The sequence below is a fragment of the Conger conger genome, chromosome 15, assembly GCF_963514075.1.
Source record: "Conger conger chromosome 15, fConCon1.1, whole genome shotgun sequence".
NCBI classification, from domain to species: domain Eukaryota; kingdom Metazoa; phylum Chordata; class Actinopteri; order Anguilliformes; family Congridae; genus Conger; species Conger conger.
The window spans coordinates 16,367,903-16,389,507 of NC_083774.1; the positions used below are offsets into that span (position 1 = coordinate 16,367,903).

Below are 21,605 nucleotides of genomic sequence, written 5' to 3' on the forward strand. Positions count from 1 at the left end.
CTAGAAGCAGGCTTAGTTGTCTGTTGATAGCTTCCACTCCAACATTCAGTCACTTCACTCCACTCGAAAATGACACAGTGCTTCTTGCTCTGTGAGATTACATCACATTACATATTTATGAATAATTAAAAATGATGTAATGTGCAGGCATTATGTATGCCAACACACACACACACACACACACACACACACACACACACACTCAGTAACCGTTTCCTATCCTTGGCAAATACAATATGACTGGAGAGTGGACGCACATTATTTTCAGTTGCCTTGTCAATTATGTCAGAGGTTACAGTCCCCCGTTCCTATGGAGACGGCCTTTGGCAATATGTTAATATGACTAACTGTGAACTGCCATGGCAGGAAGAGACTAAATGGCAATTCTTCACAGAGAAGCCACAGGCATCTAGAATATGGTCACAACAATTGGTCATGTGATTTGTTTTCCACCAATCATTTTGCATGTGCTAAAAGGTTTTGAACACACTAAAGGTCTTAGTTGGTGGGAGTGAAAAGTGGTAGCGACAGCGCTGTGTTTGGTAAACAGACAACAGCACACTTAATTGATGAGACAGCAATGAAGACTGGCTTACAGACAAACTCAGGCTTACACACTGGGGGAAGAAAAGTTAAATATTTAAGAAAATATTAAGACTGGCAGGAAAGGTAAGACAAAAAAATACAAAGACAGGGAGAATTTTGGTTTACAGATGATTTATTTATTGTTCCTCAAAACCAAATGGTCATAAACCTATTATTAAAACAACCAAATCTACTGAGGTTTAAACTGGAATTGCCACAACACATTCACACTTCAAAACAGAATTGTCCCTTTCACAAAATAGCTTTTAATAGGCAAAATAAAAATGTAAAAATAACACAAATTAACACACCTCCACACACCCACAACTTCAAGTGAATATTTTCATTCCTTTAAAAAAAGACGTTGAAGACTATAGTTTTTGAAATATGTTGAATACTTGAAGACAGACTTTAAATAGGATGTGTTCAAGAGAAGCTGTAAGCAAAAGATTAACAACTCCTGAAAAAGTGAATTCAGGATATTTCTTCCCACTACCTGAATACTGAAATGGTTGCTGAAACCAGGGGTTCCCTATAACATTCCCCCTATAACATTTTGTACAGAGTAGCTATTTAACATGCTAAGAATGGAGCTTTCATGGATCCATGTCAGGCACGCATTTAGTACAACATGAATATGTAATATTTATTCAGTCTGATAGCTAGTCTGATAGTCTGAAATGTGTGATTTTGAAAATGTGTAACAAAAGCCATTTTTATTAACGGTGAGGATCACCTGGAGCTTTTTTTGGACCTCAGGGTTTGAAAACCCTCCTGGACCTCAGGGTTTGAAAACCCTCTTGGACCTCAGGGTTTGAAAAACCTCTTGGACCTCAGTTTGAAACCCCTGGACTATATTATTTGCTGCATTAATAAAGCCCCAGTCCGTACACACCCACTTCCCCCAGCTCTCAGTATGACAAAGCAGTAATGTGAACCAACGCCCCTGGACCAGGGCTGGGAACCCATTTAAGTAAGGAGCGGCTTCCCGAATATGACACTCTTGTGCTTTCACTGGATGTGACATAAGAGGTCAGGGGTCAAGCCCAATACTCTCTCTCTCTCCATGGACAAGACATAATAAAAACTAAGAATAATAACAATCATAATAATAATAATAATAATAATAATAATAATAACAACATTTATTTCTTTTTTGAAAAGGCAAAGGTTGAAACTTCAGTGCAAACACATGGACATGAAGTCCTTGTCATGATTTGGTTAAAAGCAAGAATAAAAGAAAACAGGAAAGGTAAAATCAAAAATAATAAAATGGCGCCTGGGTACATAACTGCTCCTTCATCCGCACTCTTCCTCCTCGTCAGATCTCCTGGTACGATGATGTGGGGAGCAAGTCCTCCTCATGATCCCTGACAGGGGAAAAAAAGTCTCTTTGACATCTGCACTTGGTGGTGCTCTTCAATCCATCATTAAATTGGTTTTGAAACAATAAAATGCACTATTTAGACATCACAATTTTGCAGCCCATGCTTTTAAGGATAAGAAAATAAAACATTTTTTCCTGTTGTGGGCAGCTATGTGTTCACATGGTCAAACTCACTGTCTGACCTTGGATATTTGGATCCCCAAACTGGACAATGCCTTTGTTCATGAGCTGGGAATTATACTTTAGAAATGTACTGTAAGCACTGCACGTTGCCCTGGACGTGATTTTATAGTGCAGCCGCACACGGCCCGTCGGGTTTTACAGTCTTTATTTCAACCCTTCATTACAAGGTTTCTCTCTACAATTACTCCCTAAGAATGGGCTGACAGCACTGAGTCACAATGCGATCCTCCCATCCCGTATTCTGCAGCATAAAGACCAGCCTTTAACAGCTCGCTCTGAAACAAGGCCTGGCCACGAGCCCATCACAGGAGAGGCAGATGTTCTGAGCACCGCCTTCACCTAACTACCAGCTATGGCTAGCTTGAAATGACCAGCTACCAGCTGTTTCAAAACATATCTAGAGCTGGTCACACCATGCTGAGTAAGGAGCCGGTCTGAACTGGTCAACCAGCTACCGGCTGTTTAAAAATCTAGCTTGAGACATTTTTTTTTTGTTTTGTTTTTTTTCAGCAGGGCTTGCAAAAGTCATCAGCGGCCCTGACACAAACCGCAAATCCTCCGCAAAACCGATATAATCCAAATGACATTCGTAATTTCCATTTGTACGTCTCAGCGGCTCGTTATCGGCCAGCTTCTACGAGTCCCAGGTGGAGAAACGGCGCCTCAAGTGACCGCTTTTACTCCGCCTCTCTCTCTCTCTCTCTCTCTCTCTCTCTCTCTCTCTCTCTCTTTCCTCGCTGCTTTATAAATAGACTGCCGAGAAGAACAGGCTCTCGAGAGAACTGAATAGAGATGATGCCGAGGCCAAACCCGGACACACGCATCAGCGCTGCGCCGTGCTTCTCATCATTTATTCACCGCAGAGCCGCTCGCTCTCAGCGCTAGGCAACACGTTCGTCAACATGGCCCATAAACGTTCACAACGCATGAAACGGATTACACCGAAAGGTCAGTATAAGGACAACAAAATAAATAAAAAATTGAATGATACATTCAAAACACAATCTGCCTGCCACAGCTACTGTTTTGCTAATTGTACTGTTCACTGCTAATTTATTTGGTTACAATAAACCCTCAACGCTTTAATTTTCATTTTGATATTAGCATAATCGTCGATAACAATATCTACACTACGGGGTCATTTAAAATGGCAATTCATAAAATTCACATTTCTGCACAAACATTAACAAGAAAAATAATACGATAATGAACATAGCTTGTTCATTTATATAGTTTTATAAGACTTGGGACCTTTCCCCCCCCACACTGAACAGTGTTCAATAATGTACGCAAGGGTTCGTTCAGAGATTCACAGTGATAATCCAATGAGCAATGTGATGTGAAACTGTTCAGGTTTTTGTAAAACCACAGGGAAATCTCTGTACTTAAATAGGGTCAAGCAGCTGCATTTAGCACCCACACAATTCATATTTTTGCTCGCTTTTTCAGGGTCTCTCAAATCTCTCCACAGTGCACTCCAATTGCAATTTGCATTGCTACACTGGGTTAAACTTACCACATCGAGTTGTCCCCCACCCCCACTCTTTGCAACAATCGGGTTTGGTTAGACTTCTCTTTTGTCACCAAGGCTGCCATCCAATCAGAATTCACACACCCATGCCAAAATCATGTGAGATGCAAGATTCGGTGATAGTTTACATTTATTTTATTTGTTTTGTTTTTATTTTCTAAATTTAATTTCAATTTACTTTAAACAACCTCTTTTTTTCCTAATTCTGAGTACCTTCCAGTTACTACTTTGCTTAGTGGAGGCCAGGAATCTAACTAGCAACTATAGGGCCCAGCCTGTCGAGGGAAGGGGAGCAGTGCTTTCATCTGTCATAACTGTCTGCTTACTGTCAAACTTACTTTGGGAAATGTCAGCTGTTCAGTTGAGAGTACCAAGCACACACAAAAAATCAGATTTATAATAATTGCTAGAAACATCCAACAGTTTTACTGTCTAAAACACCTCTAGTTTTACTGTCTAAAACACCTCCTCTTCTTTTACGACCTAAAACACCCATGCTTTGCACCAGGAACCCAGCCATTTGGATCCAGCTGATCCCTGTCAGCGTTGAAGCACAGTCCCTGTCTGGAGACACAGACGCTACGTGACTAACTGTTGACAGGGAGCCGTTAATCCTTACACGACAGATTGCGCACACACCAACCGGAAAATCTGATTCTGTTCCTGCCCCTACTGGCATAGTGGGATAACCCTACTGGTCTGGTTTGAAAAGAGTGTACATGCACAGTACATCCATTTTTATACCCTGTTCTGTACCCCTTTTTCAACCCCTTTCTGTTCACAGACACAGTACAATAACCACAAAAACTAAATAGTCTTAATTTCAGAAATGCACAGGCAGAACTGAAGCATTTCTGAAGCTAATCCATGTCACTGTCACGTCTCCCTCTGCACTCACTCACTCACGCACGCACGCACGCACGCACACACACAAATAAAACACACACACACGCTCACAGACATCTATATATACACACACATACACTTCCCCTGCCCTGCCCCACCATTGCTACGATGGCTATTGCAGCTATAGGGTTCATAAATACATCCACCCCCCAGCCTCATCAAATTCAAATTGTAATGTGTAGAATTATTCCCTATTGTGACCGATGGAACAAGAGAATTTTCCATAACAAGGTGCAAAGCCCTTGCCCACGCAGCACAAAATTGGGCCTACGGTTCATTAAATCACCTGTATGGCTTGCACCATTAATCAAATCCACTTTATTGCTGATCCACAGACTCTCAACAAATCTGTTAATCTTTTGCGTCGCACAGCAAACTGCACTGCATTGATCCAGCAAGAAAAGCAACGTCAGGCTGTGGCAGTGTCACAGGCCCTGATCCTTACGGGAAGTGGACTGACTGACATGGAGACAGAAGCTGGGACGTGCCAGTAGTGCTATAACATAGACCAAACATCCCAGTAACGTTATGGGAATGCTTTGTGTTAGCTGGGATCCGGGTGTTGCAGGGATCACTGCACAAAAACGACCACCAAAAACCTGGCCCAAGACACCTGCTGTGGGCACAGCCTGTGCCATACTCCCTGGCCGCACCCTCCAGGACATGGTTGCAGGTCCGGTGTAGGATTTTTGGGGAAAAGCATCCCTTCTCAAACAGGGAAGGAGGCATTCCAGCATCTAAAATTAGAGAGCCTGTCAGACACTGATTCACATCTCAGTCAAGAACTTCAATGACACATGACTTTTTGGCTGCTTTTATAACAACTTCTGAATGGGTTTTTTTCCACACAAAAGCTACATATTCCTCTCTTAAGGATTAGGGAAAATGGCGTTTACAGTTGTTTTCTGGATAATTCAATTGGCTCGCTCGACTTTGCTGTAATGAGAGTCACTCATGAAGCGACTCAAGTATAGACAAGGTCAGAATTCTTCCAGCGTATTAGACCAGTCAGTTGTGCAACCAGTTTTCATCATCTCATTTAAAATATAAAAGGGCATTTTCCTGACTGAATTATTGAAATTCCCAAATTCCTTGAATATAGGCTACTATCTGAACCACACATTACACTCCATACAGTAGAAACCTTGAGTCATGGTTCATTCTTACATTCTAATGCTATACTGTGTAGGGCCTAAAAGTGGACTGCAACCCGAGTCCAAATGTTACACTGCTGTTTTATCATTAAACATGAATCAACTGTATCGATGTGCAGTTGGGCTATAAGCATGCTGAACAAGGGGTTTGGCGGGTGTGTAATGTGATGTAATGGCCAATGTGACCCTGTGACAGGCTGTGAAATACGATGCAAAACGGGTGTGTGCCATGTGATTTCACAGTCACAGCCAATAACAGCTATTGGCACAAATATTGGCTGGGCCCCACAGTTGCAGGTTTAAATGGTCAGCTGATTTATACTAAATGCGAGCAGTTGTATGACACAATGGGGCCAATCCTGTCAATAAAGGGTGAATGTATGTCAGCCATGGTTCTTATACTAACTGCCATATTGCCTCCTTTCCATGACATAAGCAAGCTAAAAGTGGTCATCACTGAGAGATATGCCTCTCCTCCAATCTGTGACAATGCTCCTGTGGTACTGTGCGTCCTGCAGGGTGTAAAATAGTCCCAGGCCCAGTGGAGGTGCACATATGCTTCTGTACTACGTCGGCAGGGGCTGTTCTGGAGCACTTTTTGTACTTTTTGCGGTAGTCAGACAGAGAAAGCAGAGGGAAAAGGCACATCCACACTATAACTATATACATGTTGTTTTTTTTTTAATCGTCTTAAAACAATTGGATGCCGGAGTCCACACCGCAACTACAACGACAGTGACAAACGATAATGTTGGAATCACTTTCAGAGTGATTTTTTCCAGCTGCATGGATGATAAAACACTGACAGCCAATCAGAATCCAACTGAATTTACAGGGCGCCACGTGCACAATGGCAGAGATGACAGAGCAGAGGGACTATTTACAGAACGTTATGGTTCAGCAGTGTGGATGCTCACATCTTGGTTATAGTCAGCGTTATTGCTATAGTTATAGTGGCAGCCTGTAGTGGTTAAGGTACATGACTGGGACATGAAAGGTTGGTGGTTCAAGCCCCGGTGTAGCCACAATAAGATCTGCACAGCTGTTGGGCCCTTGAGCAAGGCCCTTAACCCTGCATTGCTCCAGGGGAGGATTGTCCCCTGCTTAATCAACTGTAAGTCGCTTTGGGTAAAAGCGTCAGCTAAGTGTAAAATTATTATTATCATTATGTGGATTGGCCTTAACAAGAAGAGATCACTGCTGAGAAGGTCCCCCAGGGGGGAGGGGGACTGGAAAATATCTGAAGAGTCGTCCACCCTACAGACTGTGCCACATCTCCCTGAGAGGCACTGTGGACAGAAAAGAGGAATAGAAACTGCAAACCATTTCAAATAATGGCTAATGCTACATCTGTAGACAAGAAAGATTACAAAAGGTTCGTTTTCAAAATTTTGGGTTACAGTCAGGTCCATAAATATTGGGACCTCTTTTTTCGCTCAATTATCCTCTTTTTGGCTCTATACACCACCACAATGGATTTGAAATGAAACAAACAAGATATGCTTTAACTGCAGACTTTCAGCTTTAATTTGAGGGCATTTACATCCAAATCAGGTGAACGGTGTAGGAATTACAACAGTTTCTATATGTGCCTCCCACTTTTTAAGGGACCAAAAGTAATGGGACAATTGGCTGCTCAGCTGTTCCATGGCCAGGTGTGTGTTATTCCCTCATCATCTCATTTACAAGGAGCAGATAGAAGGTCTAGAGTTCATTTCAAGTGTGCTATTTGCATTTGGAATCTGTTGCTGTCAACTCTCAATATGAGATCCAAAGAGCTGTCACTATCAGTGAAGCAAGCCATCATTAGGCTGAAAAGTCTAAACAAACCCATCAGAGAGATAGCAAAAACATTAGGTGTGGCAAAATCAACTGTTTGGAACATTCTTAAAAAGAAAGAACGCACCGGTGAGCTCAGCAACACCAAAAGACCCGGAAGACCACGGAAAACAACTGTGGCGGATGACAGAAGAATTCTTTCCCTGGTGAAGAAAAACCCCTCCACAACAGTTGGCCAGATCAAGAACACTCTCCAGGAGGTAGGTGTATGTGTGTCAAAGTCAACAATCAAAAGAAGACTTCACCAGAGTAAATACAGAGGGTTCACCACAAGATGTAAACCATTGGTGAGCCTCAAAAACAGGAAGATCAGATTAGAGTTTGCCAAACAACATCTAAAAAAGCCTTTACAGTTCTGGAACAACATCCTATGGACAGATGAGACAAAGATCAACTTGTACCAGAATGATGGGAAGAGAAGAGTATGGAGAAGGAAAGGAACTGCTCATGATCCAAAACATACCACCTCATCAGTGAAGCATGGTGGTGGTAGTGTCATGGCGTGGGCATGTATGGCTGCCAATGAAGGGAAAATGCCCCAAGAACAAGCAGGAACTGAAGACAGTTGCAGTAGAGGCCTGGCAGAGCATCACCAGGGATTAAAAAGTGGGAGGCACATATACAAACTGTTGTAATTCCTACACCGTTCACCTGATTCAGATGTAAATACCCTCAAATTAAAGCTGAAAGTCTGCAGTTAAAGCACATCTTGTTCGTTTCATTTCAAATCCATTGTGGTGGTGTATAGAGCCAAAAAGATGAGAATTGTGTCGATGTCCCAATATTTATGGACCCGACTGTATTTTCCATTTTCTCAGCTTACCTGATATCCTCTTCTTTGAGTTTCCTGGCTGCCTGCTTGGACATTTTAATCTGCAAGTCCAGTCTGTGTAAGTAGTCCTTGGCTGAAAGCTCCTCTGGCGGAGCAGGGCGTAAGCTGGCGTCCTGAGGCGCGGGCGTGGGTGATGAGGACGCTCCGTCCCCGTCCGGAGTCTCCGCGGGCCCGTCGCAGAGCACATGGCCATCGCCCGCCTCGCCTTCCGGAGATTCCAGAGTCAACAGTCCGTTGAAGGCCTTTTCCGACGCCACCGGGATGTTCAGGCTGTTCCGCAGGAATATACACTCGTTGCCGAAAAGCTTGTTAACCCTCTTTATATGTTCCATCTGGAAGACAAAGAAATAAAAAAAGATGATGGGTCACCGTAGGCCAATCAGATGAATGCAGACATTCATCTGAAGAGGTAAACATCACAGAAATTGCTTAGTTTTATTATTTCATTGAGTGATGCATTTTTCAAATCTGCAAACCGCTTGCATTGCATTTATATGTGCTGAATCATGGGGCATGAATGGTTTTCTCTGAAGCCATAGAACATTATTGGCATTTGGCAGACGCTCTTATCCAGAGTGATGTACAGTTGATTTGACTAAGCAGGAGACAATCCTCCCCTGGAGAAATGCAGGGTTAAGGGCCTTGCTCAAGGGCCCAATGGCTGTGCGGCTCTTGTTGTGGCTACACTGGGATTAGAACCACTGACCTTGCGCGTCCCAGTTATTTACCTTAACCACTATGCTACAGGCCGCTGATAGTACGCTATAGTACCAAACCAGTACGTCAGTCAGTCTGCACTTGGTTTGCAACAGGCTGTTTCGAAATTACTTGTACCACCCACAAGTAAATTGTATTGAACAAGAAGGGAGACTGGGAGAGGGGTAAAGTTGGAAGGGGGATTAAGATACCAAGATGCAATCGCTCCCCTGGCTGGGATTTGAACCCTACAAATTGTTGTTGTGAGGTGACAGAGCTATGCAATGAGATAAAAACATTTATTGGCCATTAGGTCAGGGAATTCATGATGTCATTAAGGACCCTGAACCAATAGCTCAGAGTCTGGTAATAAATTGAACTCCACCCATTAAATCTCCACATAGGAATAGATGGAAATGTTTAGACTGGTATAAATTGATATCGCAATGCATTCGATTTCTCTAACTTTGGTGATGCTTAATACATAAAATAATAACACCATTCAATTCAATCTGCAGCCATTGACAGACGTACCAGTATAGTCACTTTAAATAAACCTTTTTCTGTGTGTTGTCAGGGCTGAACGTGACCATAGAGAAGACACAAAAGACTGATGAAACATGGCATTACATTAGCATTTTTAACACACACATGCACTCACACATAATCTGTACATTTAGTGATGATGGGAGACCTTGAACGCGTACGTTCTACTTGGTGGTTACAAGCAGCGGCCAAACAAATAAAGTAAGCGATTACTTATCTATTTGCAGGACAGTTGCAATAAATGTCCGTCGATTATTTACAGGCGTGTCAAGTCTGACACGTTATATAAGTGTCAAAATGCTTTTCCGTGGATTTTTGCAACTGAGCTTTTAAATCTAACAGCCACTGTGTGATACCATCATTAGTATTACAATAAATATATCGGACCGAATGTTTTTGTACACAACAATGTCGATTCAATTTCATGGGATGCATATGCCGATGCAGTAAGGCCTACCTCTTCGTCTAAATATATATATTTTTTTAGTCGTTTGCATTTTCCTTCGCCTGGATGGGCTATATGCTTACCGTCACACCGTATTTCAGTGCTATTCCCTGCAGCGTGTCACTGTCCGTCACTCTGTGTTCGATGTACTTCTCTCCCAAAGGAGCGGTGACGCTGGCTGTGCTGCCATAGGAGCGGGTCTTGGTGCGGGCCAGGCTCTGCGAGAGCTCACTTTCGGATTCCGAGCCTGACCGTGACCTGGGAAAGACCGGTAGTCCGAGCCGACCGTCTCCATCCCGCAGCGACAGTACCGGGGAGAACTCCGCCATCTTATTCTCAATAAATAATAAATCTGTGTGTGATACGCCAGCTGACCTGCCGTACTTCACAGAGGCGCCGCTCAATTCAAAATGACGAGGGATCTCTCTCCCTGCTTTCGATTTGCGTAATAGCATGTGAGCGCGACATTTTGAAACGACCCCCGAGCATTTCGCGGAAAAGTGAAGAAGTACACAGCTTCCGAGCGAAAGTATGTTTCCAGAATGATGCAATGGTATATACGACAGTGAGCAGGCTAGCCTACACCGCTCGCCTAGGGTAGAGAGCTCATTTCGAACCCTGGTGGAAACAAAACAAACCGTGCTGCGAGGGAGGGGGTGTAGGCTACTTAATTAAATAATAAATAAGCAGTGGAAGAAAAACATAAATGGAACTTTCATGCGCTTTGGGGCGAGGTTTTGGGCTTCATGGTTGTGCAATTATGCGGGGAGGGGTGTTTTCTCTCACCCACATACATTTTCCCCCACCAAATATGGATAATAAATAGTCATAATTTGGCGGACACTAGGACACCTCGGGAATAAACAAACGCCATTACACAGACACGTGTTCTCATACAACCTATTTCATACTGGCACGAAAGCAAGTTTTCCTTTCAGGTTTTCATACGTACGGACAAGCTAGGTTGATCCATATGACAATTATCATATAATAGCCTATAACTGAACTACTAACTCTCTCGTAGAACTGAGAACGGACTGAGTACTTGATAACACATGAAGGTAATCAGGGGATTGGCATTGTCTGTTCAAGTTAGCTGATATAAGTATCTGTATTGTGGGGAAACTGATCTGCAACTGCACCATGCAGTGAGAAAAAATTAAAACAGACACTGTGTTGCAGAGTAATAACTGCAAATCGTTAAATAGGCTACAAATCATCTGAAAACCTCCCTGAAATTATGTACCAGCATGTCAGCACATTTACAATGTATAGCTATAGGCCTAGATCAATTGCACACACAGTCTGTATGACAACAATTAGCATACTATATGCAATTATCCCACGTTCTATTGTCAATAGCCCTTCACTCTCTGAAATAATGACCAGTGGAGGTACATTTTTGTCCTATAAGGAATACATTTTGTATGAATGATCTAAGGTGGAATGGCTCATGTCTAAGCTGAAGTCCCTCATGACATTTTTTTAAGCCTTGCTTCATGTAAGCAAGTTTAATACCAGTAATTAGGCAGAAAAGCATGAAGCTGTATCTGCTGGAACTGATAACTAAACTCTAGCCACCAGAGAGAAGGGATATTTAGTGCAAAGCTATTGTGTGCATTCTGTTTCAAGGGAATCTGGGTGCTCTCTTCATCCTGGAAAATTAGGAAGGACCACCAAATCAAATCTACATGTTCACCTCAATGCAGGTTTCTGTACAAACTGCATAAATACGAGCCACACTTACACACACACACACACACTGTACTCTTGCCTGGTCTCTCTGCCAAAGAGAACACTAAGCAATCACTGTGAAAATCCAGAGACTCCAGTGAGAAAATTAAGAGTCGATTTGGGACCAATTCACACATCTCAGAGATATTTGGCAGTCCCATCTAACTGGCCAAAAACAGACACACGCAAGAATACTGTACACACACACACACACACACACACACACATACACACACACACTCACCTTTGACTGCTCTATGTCTTGTCGGGGAAGTGTGAACTAAATTAAATAAAATATGTTTCATTTCTGAATCCAGCAGTTTTAACAGCAAACACTCTTGTTATAATGTTCATCACTCTGAATGCCTGGTGCAGTGGGTAGCACTGCTGCCTCACAGCAAGGAGGTCCTGGGTTTGAATCCCAGTCGGCCGGGGCCTCTCTGTGTGGAGTTTGCATGTTCTCCCCGTGCTCACGTGGGTTTCCTCCGGGTACTCCAGGTCGATATGGTGTTGTCAGCATTACTGGAAAACATGAGCCGATATTTAATTTTGTTAAGTTTGTTTTTCTTATGATTATGCAGCAATAAAACTATTTTGAGTATTGAGTAAATAGCCAACAATTATGAGTGAACTAATTTGAAGTAATTATTTTATAATTGAATACGAACTTTAATAAGATCTGCGGTTTGAGTAATCAGCAGCCTGACAGGCACCAGCTCCAATGGATTGAGCCACTGTTTTCTCCCAGGATGTGGAGCACTACGTCTGCCACTGCACTGCAGAGGTAGGGTATAGGTGCAGGATCTCTACCTGAATATAGAAAGTATCTTATAAAGCATAACTGATGTTCATTAGCAATATTTCAAAAACAAAACCAAACCCCTATAATTTGATCATCACTGTGGAGGAATTTTATATCACTATTTATATCGCCGAAGTGCTTTAATTCAGATAAATTGTGTCGGTTTTCAAGCATGAATTGGAATAATAATAATTTACCGATTGATCAAATACAGATTGGTGCATTACTACCACCTAGTGGACATATTACGTTCACTTCGTTTATTTCTTTATATTAAAAAAACACTATCGTTCAATTTCAATTTCACTTCCACAATTTATAACCATGGCATTGAACGCATGAACGCCAAAAACCTTCGTCTATCCAGATGTATTATATCTTTGTCACATTTCCCCCTATTCCAACTCTATCCTGTGTTTCCTGTGTTCCCTGTTCTTCCCTCACTCTCTTTGTTGCTTCTGCATAAGACATTTATTAGTTCTTGGTTTCACAAAATTTTTACTTGAAATTGAATTATAAGAGGAAATTTCAGCCAAATTACATTACATTACATTATTGGCATTTGGCAGACGCTCTTATCCAGAGCGACGTACAACAAAGTGCATACCCATAACCAGGGATAAGTTCGCTGAAAGACCCTAGAGGTAAGTACAATTTCAACTGCTACCTGCACAACAAAGATAAGGACAAGGGCCATTTTTTTTTTTTTTTTTTTTTTTTTTTTTTTTGAACAAACAGAGCAAAAGTCACCAAAGTTAACTATCCAAACACTGCTTACCTAGCCAACTAAAATACCGATACACAAAGCAAGTCACAGAGACAACAATTAAGGTTCACAGGGAGGTAGGGAGGGATGGGGAGAGGTGCTGCTTGAAGAGGTGTGTCTTCAGCTTGCGCTTGAAGGTGGGGAGAGATTCTATAGTTCTGACCTCAACGGGGAGTTCGTTCCACCACCGTGGAGCCAGAACAGACAGTAGTCGTGAGCGTGAGGTGGAGGTTCTGAGAGGGGGAGGTGCCAAGCGGCCTGTGGAGGCTGAACGAAGAGGTCTGGCAGGGGTGTAGGGTCTGATGATTTTTTGCAGATAAGCTGGGGAAGACCCTTTAACTGCTTGGAAGGCTAGCACCAATGTTTTGAATTTGATGCGAGCCATGACAGGCAGCCAGTGGAGGGAAGTAAGCAGGGGGGTGACGTGTGAGTATTTGGGAAGGTTGAAGACCAGACGAGCTGCTGCATTCTGGATGAGTTGGAGGGGTCTGATGGCGGACGCTGGGAGGCCAGCCAAGAGGGAATTGCAGTAGTCCAGGCGGGACAGAACCATCGCTTGGACCAGGAGCTGGGTCGAGTAGGGGGTGAGAAAGGGGCGGATTCTCCGTATGTTGTATAGGAAGAACCTGCAAGACCGGGTCACCGCCGCAATGTTCTCGGAAAGGGACAGTCTGCTGTCCATCACCACGCCGAGGTTCCTTGCACTGGGTGACGGCGTGAGTGTGGTATCCCCGAGGGAAATGGAGAGATCCAGATGGGGAGAGGCATTAGCAGGGATGAATATCATTTCAGTTTTACCTGGGTTGAGCTTTAGATGGTGGTTGTCCATCCAGCTCTGGATGTCCCTCAGGCAAGCATTTTTAATAGGAAGGCCTTACCTAATTTCATTATTTTATTTTCAATTTATTTTCCCAGTTGGATAAATATGGATGGGTTTTGTGCAATAAAAATATGAGCCAAAACAGGAAAGCAAGCACGTGGCTGTTGTTACAAGAAAACTGTTGTTTCAGTGATTCAGTAAACATGAATTGAAATCCAAGTGCATTCAGAGTCCCATCACGTCTGGAAATGCCCAGCCTATAAGTGGGCAAAAGCTGGTTATCATTACCAAGGAGGAAGACACAGTGCCAATCCTCAAAGCAATACTTTGATGCATCTTGTTGATGAACCAGCATGCAACTGCCCTACTCGTCCAGACGGTGGCGCCAACGTGCTGCTGAATGTATCACCCCTCCATTATCTTTCCCCATCATGTGCCACATACATATAATGTAGTAACATATGATCTATTCGACTTGAGTTTTCATAAAAACCCTCCAGTGAATTACACAATATGGTTCATTTAGACTGAGATTAACCAAATGAAGTAAAATGTTATTATCAATTTAACCTGGATTTTATTTACAATAATTTTTATAGGTGTCAATACTTTTGACCCCAATGGTTTTCTGAAAAAAATGAGATTACTTAATACAAATAATTAAAAAAGGATAGTAAATAGTTTCCATATATGTTTGAACATAACGATATATTCCTTCTTCTATATTCATATCATATAATATATGTGTGGATGTATATTTTATGCAGCCTTTTGTCTTATTTTTAAGTAAATTTTATTTTTCAATAAAAATCCTAGATTGGAACCCTGGATATAGATATAGAAACACTGCATGTTTCTATATTGTACGTAACACATTGCTAATAGTGATAAACATTGTTTGCTGTATATCAAAAGTTTTTATTAATTTCTTATTCGCATATATTTGTTGTATGGTGCTCCTTTTATGTTGGTAAACACAGCTCCATTTGAATAACTCCCTAGCTGAAAAAGTGTCAAACCCATAAAAATGCAGTTACTTTTTGCTGGAACAGGCATTGCCTTTTGTTTTACGGCAGCTACCTTAATACTGCGTTTTGTTAAAAATTATTCCATATAAGTCCTGTTGCTATGTCCACAAACTTGTAAATCCATTTGAGTACAGTGGAAACGAGCGTCAGTGCACATTTCCATGGTACTGTATCTTGCTGTTGCGTCCTGCCCTTGGGAGTGGGTCCATCTCAGACTGGGGCGGGTGAGCGCGAGGGAAGTCTGTCGGACAGGAGACGGCGGAGAGGAAAACCAGAGAGAATAGCCTACTTGCGGAAATTACACAGCCTCCGCAGGCTTTTGAAGATGTATTTGCTCTGTATAAAAGGTAAAGTCAAAGAGAAAACATTTGATTTTCGGATGAAAATAAAATATGCCGATTAAATTGTGCTCGCGAACTTTAGGCGGTCAACAGGTGCGTAAGTAGGTTACACGTTTTTTGTTTTTAGAACGCTGTAATTGCAGTTTCATAGAGGTTTAATATTAAATGCCAAACGATGCGTTATATATGACTATTTGGACAGCGCAGTTGGTTATATTGAAGCAAGTACAACATATCCTACTAGAATACGAAATGTATGCGTTACATTTGTATAAGTTTATTTTAAATCATTTGTTGAGCCTGAGGTTATTTAAACAAATATTAACAAATGCGCACAAATAAACTAGGCTGTTCAATGGCCGTGCCATTGCGTAAATCCGATTCACCTACCTGTTTTAAGGTGTTGTTTAATTTAGATGTATAGATTATGTAGAAAATGGAGGTGAAACTGTTGTTTGAGTTGCATCTTGTGTCTTGTTTTTGCAGTAAGGCGAGCACGATTGCATGGGCCGCCGGGTGAGTTGCAAGACTATGCCAATCTTTGGGGTTGTACTGTATGCGAGTAAACTTACTGAGCAAGTGAGCATGCGCGCGTGCGTACATGTGTAACACACATCATGCTACACCGTACCAGTGAATGTTATGTGCAGCTCAAAACAGAGAATGCAAGTCATGTTCTTTCAGGCGCCATGTCAAGGTTTCCATTTCCCAGAAGCCTGCGCTTTCACTTGTATGAAAAATCAAATTGATTAAAGTCCTCTGTATTTACTGTTTGGCCGTTTGCCAGCTGGCATCGAGTAGTGCGACGATGTTCTAAATAAGTCTAATTGCCCATGAAATATGTATCTGCGGCCAATGGGAAAGGGGGTGGGGGGAGAAGTGCCCGTGGCTGTTAATGGATCCGTGGCACGGAATCGCAGGCCTTCTAATTAATTGAGAATGCCCGTGGAGCCAAAGTAAAATACAACGTGTGCCGTTGGCTTGGGACCTTGGTATGACATCAGACACCGCCATCAGTGGCTCTCACGATTCCAGATTAGATTGACAGAACTGCAGTGTCTTTGCCAAGGCCTTTGGACCTTTCTTAAATAACAGGATCATCAATCACTTCAGGAAGGAAAGAAAAAAGTTTTTGAATCATTCCCTTTACCCATCTGATGGTGTGCAGGACTAAGACTCAGTGCAGATATACAGTAACTATGACTATGTATTGGTTTGCATATTGCATGAAGCCCTTCCACTGTGTGCTTATTTTTGATTCACAGATACATTTAATGCATACGTGACCATGAAAGTGCAGAATTTAAAGAGCACCACACCAGCCCGAAGAGGGAACGAACCATTGTGGGAGCAAGACTTTATGTTGTAAGTGTCTTCTCATTAGCACGCATTTACTGTGAGGCTGACAAAAAGTTATGGCTGTCACTTTCAGCATCTGTATTCAATAAGTTAGCCTGCCTGGAAAGATCAGGACAATTATGATCATTTACGACAAATGGATATTTCCAGGCCAGATTTAATCAGAAAATGGTCAAGCATGTTACATCATATTGGATTTGTTATCTGTTTCAAGTCACGCTATTAACGTATGTGTGAGATATTCAAAATGGCTTAGCTTAGAGTTGGCTTCACTATAATTGATAGTGCTGAGAAGTGTTAACTTTCTTTTAAAATACTTGTTTTTTTCTGAACCTTTTAGTGAAATTAAAGACATAGAAAAGGGTCTCTGTGTAGAGGTGTGGGACAAAGGGTCGATGCTGGACACGCTCTTGGGGTCATCGTGGGTTCCGTTGAGCAGTGTGGAATGTAGAGAACAGGTAAGCTCCACGTTCTCCTCCTTCAGCTTCGTCCGAATGGTCCTCCACATCCTGTTACACTCAGGACTGCATCCTGGGCCACCTGCTCCGCTGCAGAAACATTGTTGTCCTTTATTCTTTTGCGGCGCATGGTCTGCGACCAGGACGGGCCAGGACAGTGGTGGCCTTTACACAGAGACGTCGTCATGGTGGGAAATGAAATGTGTGGTGCCGAAAATCCAACGTGTCATGAGATCCTGTTAGATGTCTACTACGAGCTACCGACAGGTGAGAAAGTGGATCATATTTTTTCTCTACCGTTGCTATTATTTCTCACTTCTTTGTGTGATGCTTTTGGTGCAAGGTGTGTGCTGTACCTGCCTTTGCAGTGACTTCAGCAGTGTGTTCAGTAATGAAGGAATGTACTGTACAGTACCTGGTAGAAAGGTTCATATCTCATACGGAGAGGCAAGGTGGAGTGGCAGTTCTCCAGGTTTATTATTTGCTTGATTATAATGTATTCAAGTATAAAACATATTGATTTTCACATACTATAGTATGTGGCCCGTTCTATAATAATCAGTCGTAAGCAAATGGCTTTCGACTAAAAATATGGTTTTTTATTTTTTAAACGCAATATGTCAAAGTGAAAGTAACACCTGAGTTGTGCATTGTTTGGAGGCTAGCCAGCTTGTCACCGTTTACCAGTCACAAACAACCACATCAGCTGCGTTCGTGGCTGCATGTTAATGTATTTGCTTTAATGGTCTGTAGGTCTTAAGAGTTACTCTCAAGAGTAAATGTTCAGAGTAAAAATATAGTTTTAAAGGGTTTATACATAAAATGACTTTCATTAGCCCAGTGTTGGTAGTCTCACATTGGTAGTTTTGAGAGCCTCACATAACTCTTGCGACAAAACGTTTTATCAAAAACATCACTTGGTGGCACTCAAAATGAAATGGGACACAATTGGACAAAACTCAAAATATTCTTGGGGTCAATGTGACTGAGTTTCATTGAGCAGGTCACATTATCTACAGTTATAAAGACACTAAGAGAATACATTTTAATAAGTATATTGTTCATGCATAGGCCAGCAGCTAGCCACATGGTTTAACATGCAACCATCAGTTTCCAATGATGCCAATCAATGATGCTTCACAGTTGATGATTTGCTTTATACAGAAATCCCAGAAGAAGAAGCTGACTTTCTGAAACAAAGGCTTAAAGCTATATACGTGGAGGAAGGCATTCTAAAGGTAAACCATTGTGTTTGGGACAGTTTCACAGATGATTAAATTGAATGGAGATTCTCCATTAAGACTATGGAGACTGTGAAACTGGCCCTTAATCGTGGTTGTGTGTTTACAGTATCTATTCATTTAAAAGATGTAACTTACAGGAGTGCATACAAAATAAGGCTAGTGTGAAAAAGAGCGAAATGGCTTTCTCTCTCCACCTCATGTAAGGAAGCACACGCTGATGGTGCCATCAGCCTCACCACAGCTAGTATGCAGTACTGTGGAGGTCCTTTTACTTCTGCATAGTCCAACTGTAGCTCTGGCCAGACTCTCCATATTGTTATTGTTGAAGTGCTAAATCGGTCATGTTTTCATGGATGTTCTGTTGCTAGGAATCGGAGGAAGAGCAAGACCCCAAAGGAACAGATGATAATGCAGATGCTGCTGATGACACCTCTTTATATTGTGAGTGCACAAAATGCTATTTCTGTTTTTCACTGTGTGCCGGTACCTTAGCCTGCTACATTTCTCTTTCAAATATATTGAAAGATTATTCAAATATTCATTGAATGAAATGAAGGGGGGGCATATTTTAACTGCATGGCACTTCAAACCCCAGACGGGACTTTGCAAATGTACTTGAATCCAACTGCTGCAGTGAAATGTTCAGCAGTATAAATGGTTTAACTGATAAATGATTTCCTTCAATTCTGTGTCCACAAAATAAAAAATGTTACTGCCAGTAGATGTCCCTGTTGTACCATGTTTGTGCCCCGAAGCACTCGGTCCCCCATCTTGCTGCTGTTTCTGCCTGATGGATTATGGCTGTAAATGTCATTGCAGTAACTTATCAGAACTGTTTTCCAGATATGCAATTTCTTTCCTTTTTATTATAAATTATAGGCAAATTTTGTAATTATCCCAACACACATGCTACTACATTTCAGTGTTCGAATATGAGACGTACTGTATGTATGTATGTCGATATATCTTGTATCTTAATAGTTTATCAATACTGAAGATGTGGAAGGCAATACACTGTTGTCAGTAAGCCTGTTGGAATGAATAGCACTTTAGACTAGAGCGCTTTTCCCAAAGGGGGCTGATTGAAAGGCTACGGATTTACAGCCCACTTTGGACTTCAGTTAAACGATAACAAACCAACAGCATTCTGGGATGTACTGGAAACAAGCAATTCATTTGGTCCAAATCAGGGTCCCGTACTACATATAGTGAGCCGGGAGCCGGAGCTCAGTTAGTTCGGTAATGGAGAAGAACGGGGAGAATGTCAGACCGGTTGTCTGTTCCCTGCAGAGGGTTGACCTTCGCTTCCTGGTTCACCTATCCTGGCTGCTTTCTGGCCACTGGTCACCGTGGCAACTGATGCGTCGCCGGGCTCCAGGGAGAGAACCCTGGGACAGATTCCTGAGCAGTCTGTCGGCCGAGCTCTGTGGGCCCAGTCCATTACACATCACAGCGTCCCCCCTCACAATTCATTACGTGATCATGTTCAGGCAGACTGGCTTCTGAATGAAGGAGGACGGGCCTTGTTTTAATACGTGGTGGAAAAACCATGAACCTTCCAGTTTAATTCTGACTCCTGAGAAATCTTCACCTAGTATATTGCATTCCGAGCTTTATGCCCACCACAAACCCTTATTCAGGGTGAATTGTACTTTCCTTTTAACACCTTATCCGTCTTTACAGCTGTTTGTTTTAATGAAGCAATTTGCTTTAAGTGCTTTTCCCAAAAAGCACGTTGGCAGGGACAACACGAAAAAGCTTGCACCCTGTGGCTTCAGGTCCGGCTGGGCTACAGTGTCACCCGCCCCTGCGTGTTAGACTAACAGGAAATGATGTATGACGTGACTAATGCAGACTGTGTCCCACTGTGTATGGGGTGGCTTTGTGACTTGACGTTAGAAGAAAGCGAAGCTTTTACGAATCCCAGGGCTGGCTGCCTGGGGGATACTTAACAGGAGCAATAAATAACGAACGGCGCCAAAGTATTTCCAAATACACACAAAACACATTTAAGCTCCTTTCAAAAAAACCTTGAACCTTTTCTTTGAAATCCAGTTATTTGTCATTTCTTTATAGTTTTTTTTTTTTGTGTGCGGGGGGGGGGGGGGGGGGGTAGTAGTAATGAATGTGCCAGATATTACAGAATTCATTAAGAAGGTGCCTTAGGTGTTATTTTAAAATGTGATTGGATTCATCTCCGGATCCCATCAGAGAAGCGCGCGGTGGATGTTTGCTATGCAGTCAGACGGACGGCTGTGGTCATTTATTGTGCCCAGTCACCTTATTACTCCGGCTGGGCTTCTCCCGAGTCTGCTCACCGCGGGATGAAATATGACGCATCCACACCAGAAATAAGCCTTTTATTATATTTCTTTACTGCCATCGCGTAGTTGAAGGATGTCCTGTAAGAATGCATTTAACCACTGTCATGTAAAGCCTGGATCCCATCCCGCAGTCAGTTAAGGACACATATTGATTGAGTCCAGACATAAACTCATTTTTGTATTTTGAACCTCAGGTGCTGTTTTGTTTTTTGTGGGGGGGTGGGGGGGATGGATGGGCAGGCTCAGCCTTTTCCAGTTTTTATTACATTATATTACATTACATTACATTAATGGCATTTGGCAGATGCTCTTACAGTGACATACAGTTGATTAAGTTAAGCAGGAGACAATCCTCCCCTGGAGCAATGCAGGGTTAAGGGCCTTGCTCAAGGGCCCAACGGCTGTGCGGATCTTATTGTGGCTACACCGGGGATCAAACCACCGACCTTGCAGATCCCAGTCACGTACCTTAGCCACTACGCTATATTCCTTTATTGTTGTAAGTGTCTCTTTAAAAAATGCTATAGAAATATAAAATCAAATGTAATAGATTAAGTTTTGTTTTCCAGCCTCTGTTGGGGATCGCTGGGAGGTCCAGGCCAGCGCTTACCGCAGTCAGCAGAGC

At 42.4% G+C, this 21,605-nt stretch overlaps 1 protein-coding gene across 1 annotated transcript; it reads right to left on the bottom strand.

Moving 5' to 3' along the window:
* Nucleotides 1-700: 700 nt before the first annotated feature.
* On the bottom strand, nt 701-10,742 carry LOC133111786 (lysM and putative peptidoglycan-binding domain-containing protein 2-like). Its single transcript, XM_061222370.1, has 3 exons — nt 10,188-10,742; nt 8,409-8,749; nt 701-1,955 (listed from the first exon to the last, which is right to left on the bottom strand). The coding sequence occupies exons 1-3, from the start codon at nt 10,557-10,559 to the stop codon at nt 1,907-1,909; spliced, it is 762 nt and encodes a 253-aa protein (XP_061078354.1). The 5' UTR covers nt 10,560-10,742; the 3' UTR covers nt 701-1,906.
* Between the last annotated feature and the right edge of the window lie 10,863 nt (nt 10,743-21,605).

What these genes read in the sequence shown, in the direction of transcription:
- LOC133111786 (XM_061222370.1), bottom strand. Translation starts at nt 10,559, where the DNA reads ATGCTATTACGCAAATCGAAAGCAGGGAGAGAGATCCCTCGTCATTTT. An exon ending in CACTGAAATACGGTGTGACG is followed by an intron (nt 8,750 to 10,187) that starts GTAAGCATATAG and finishes TTTGTCTTCCAG; the next exon opens with ATGGAACATATAAAGAGGGT. An exon ending in CTCAAAGAAGAGGATATCAG is followed by an intron (nt 1,956 to 8,408) that starts GTAAGCTGAGAA and finishes TTCCCCTGTCAG; the next exon opens with GGATCATGAGGAGGACTTGC.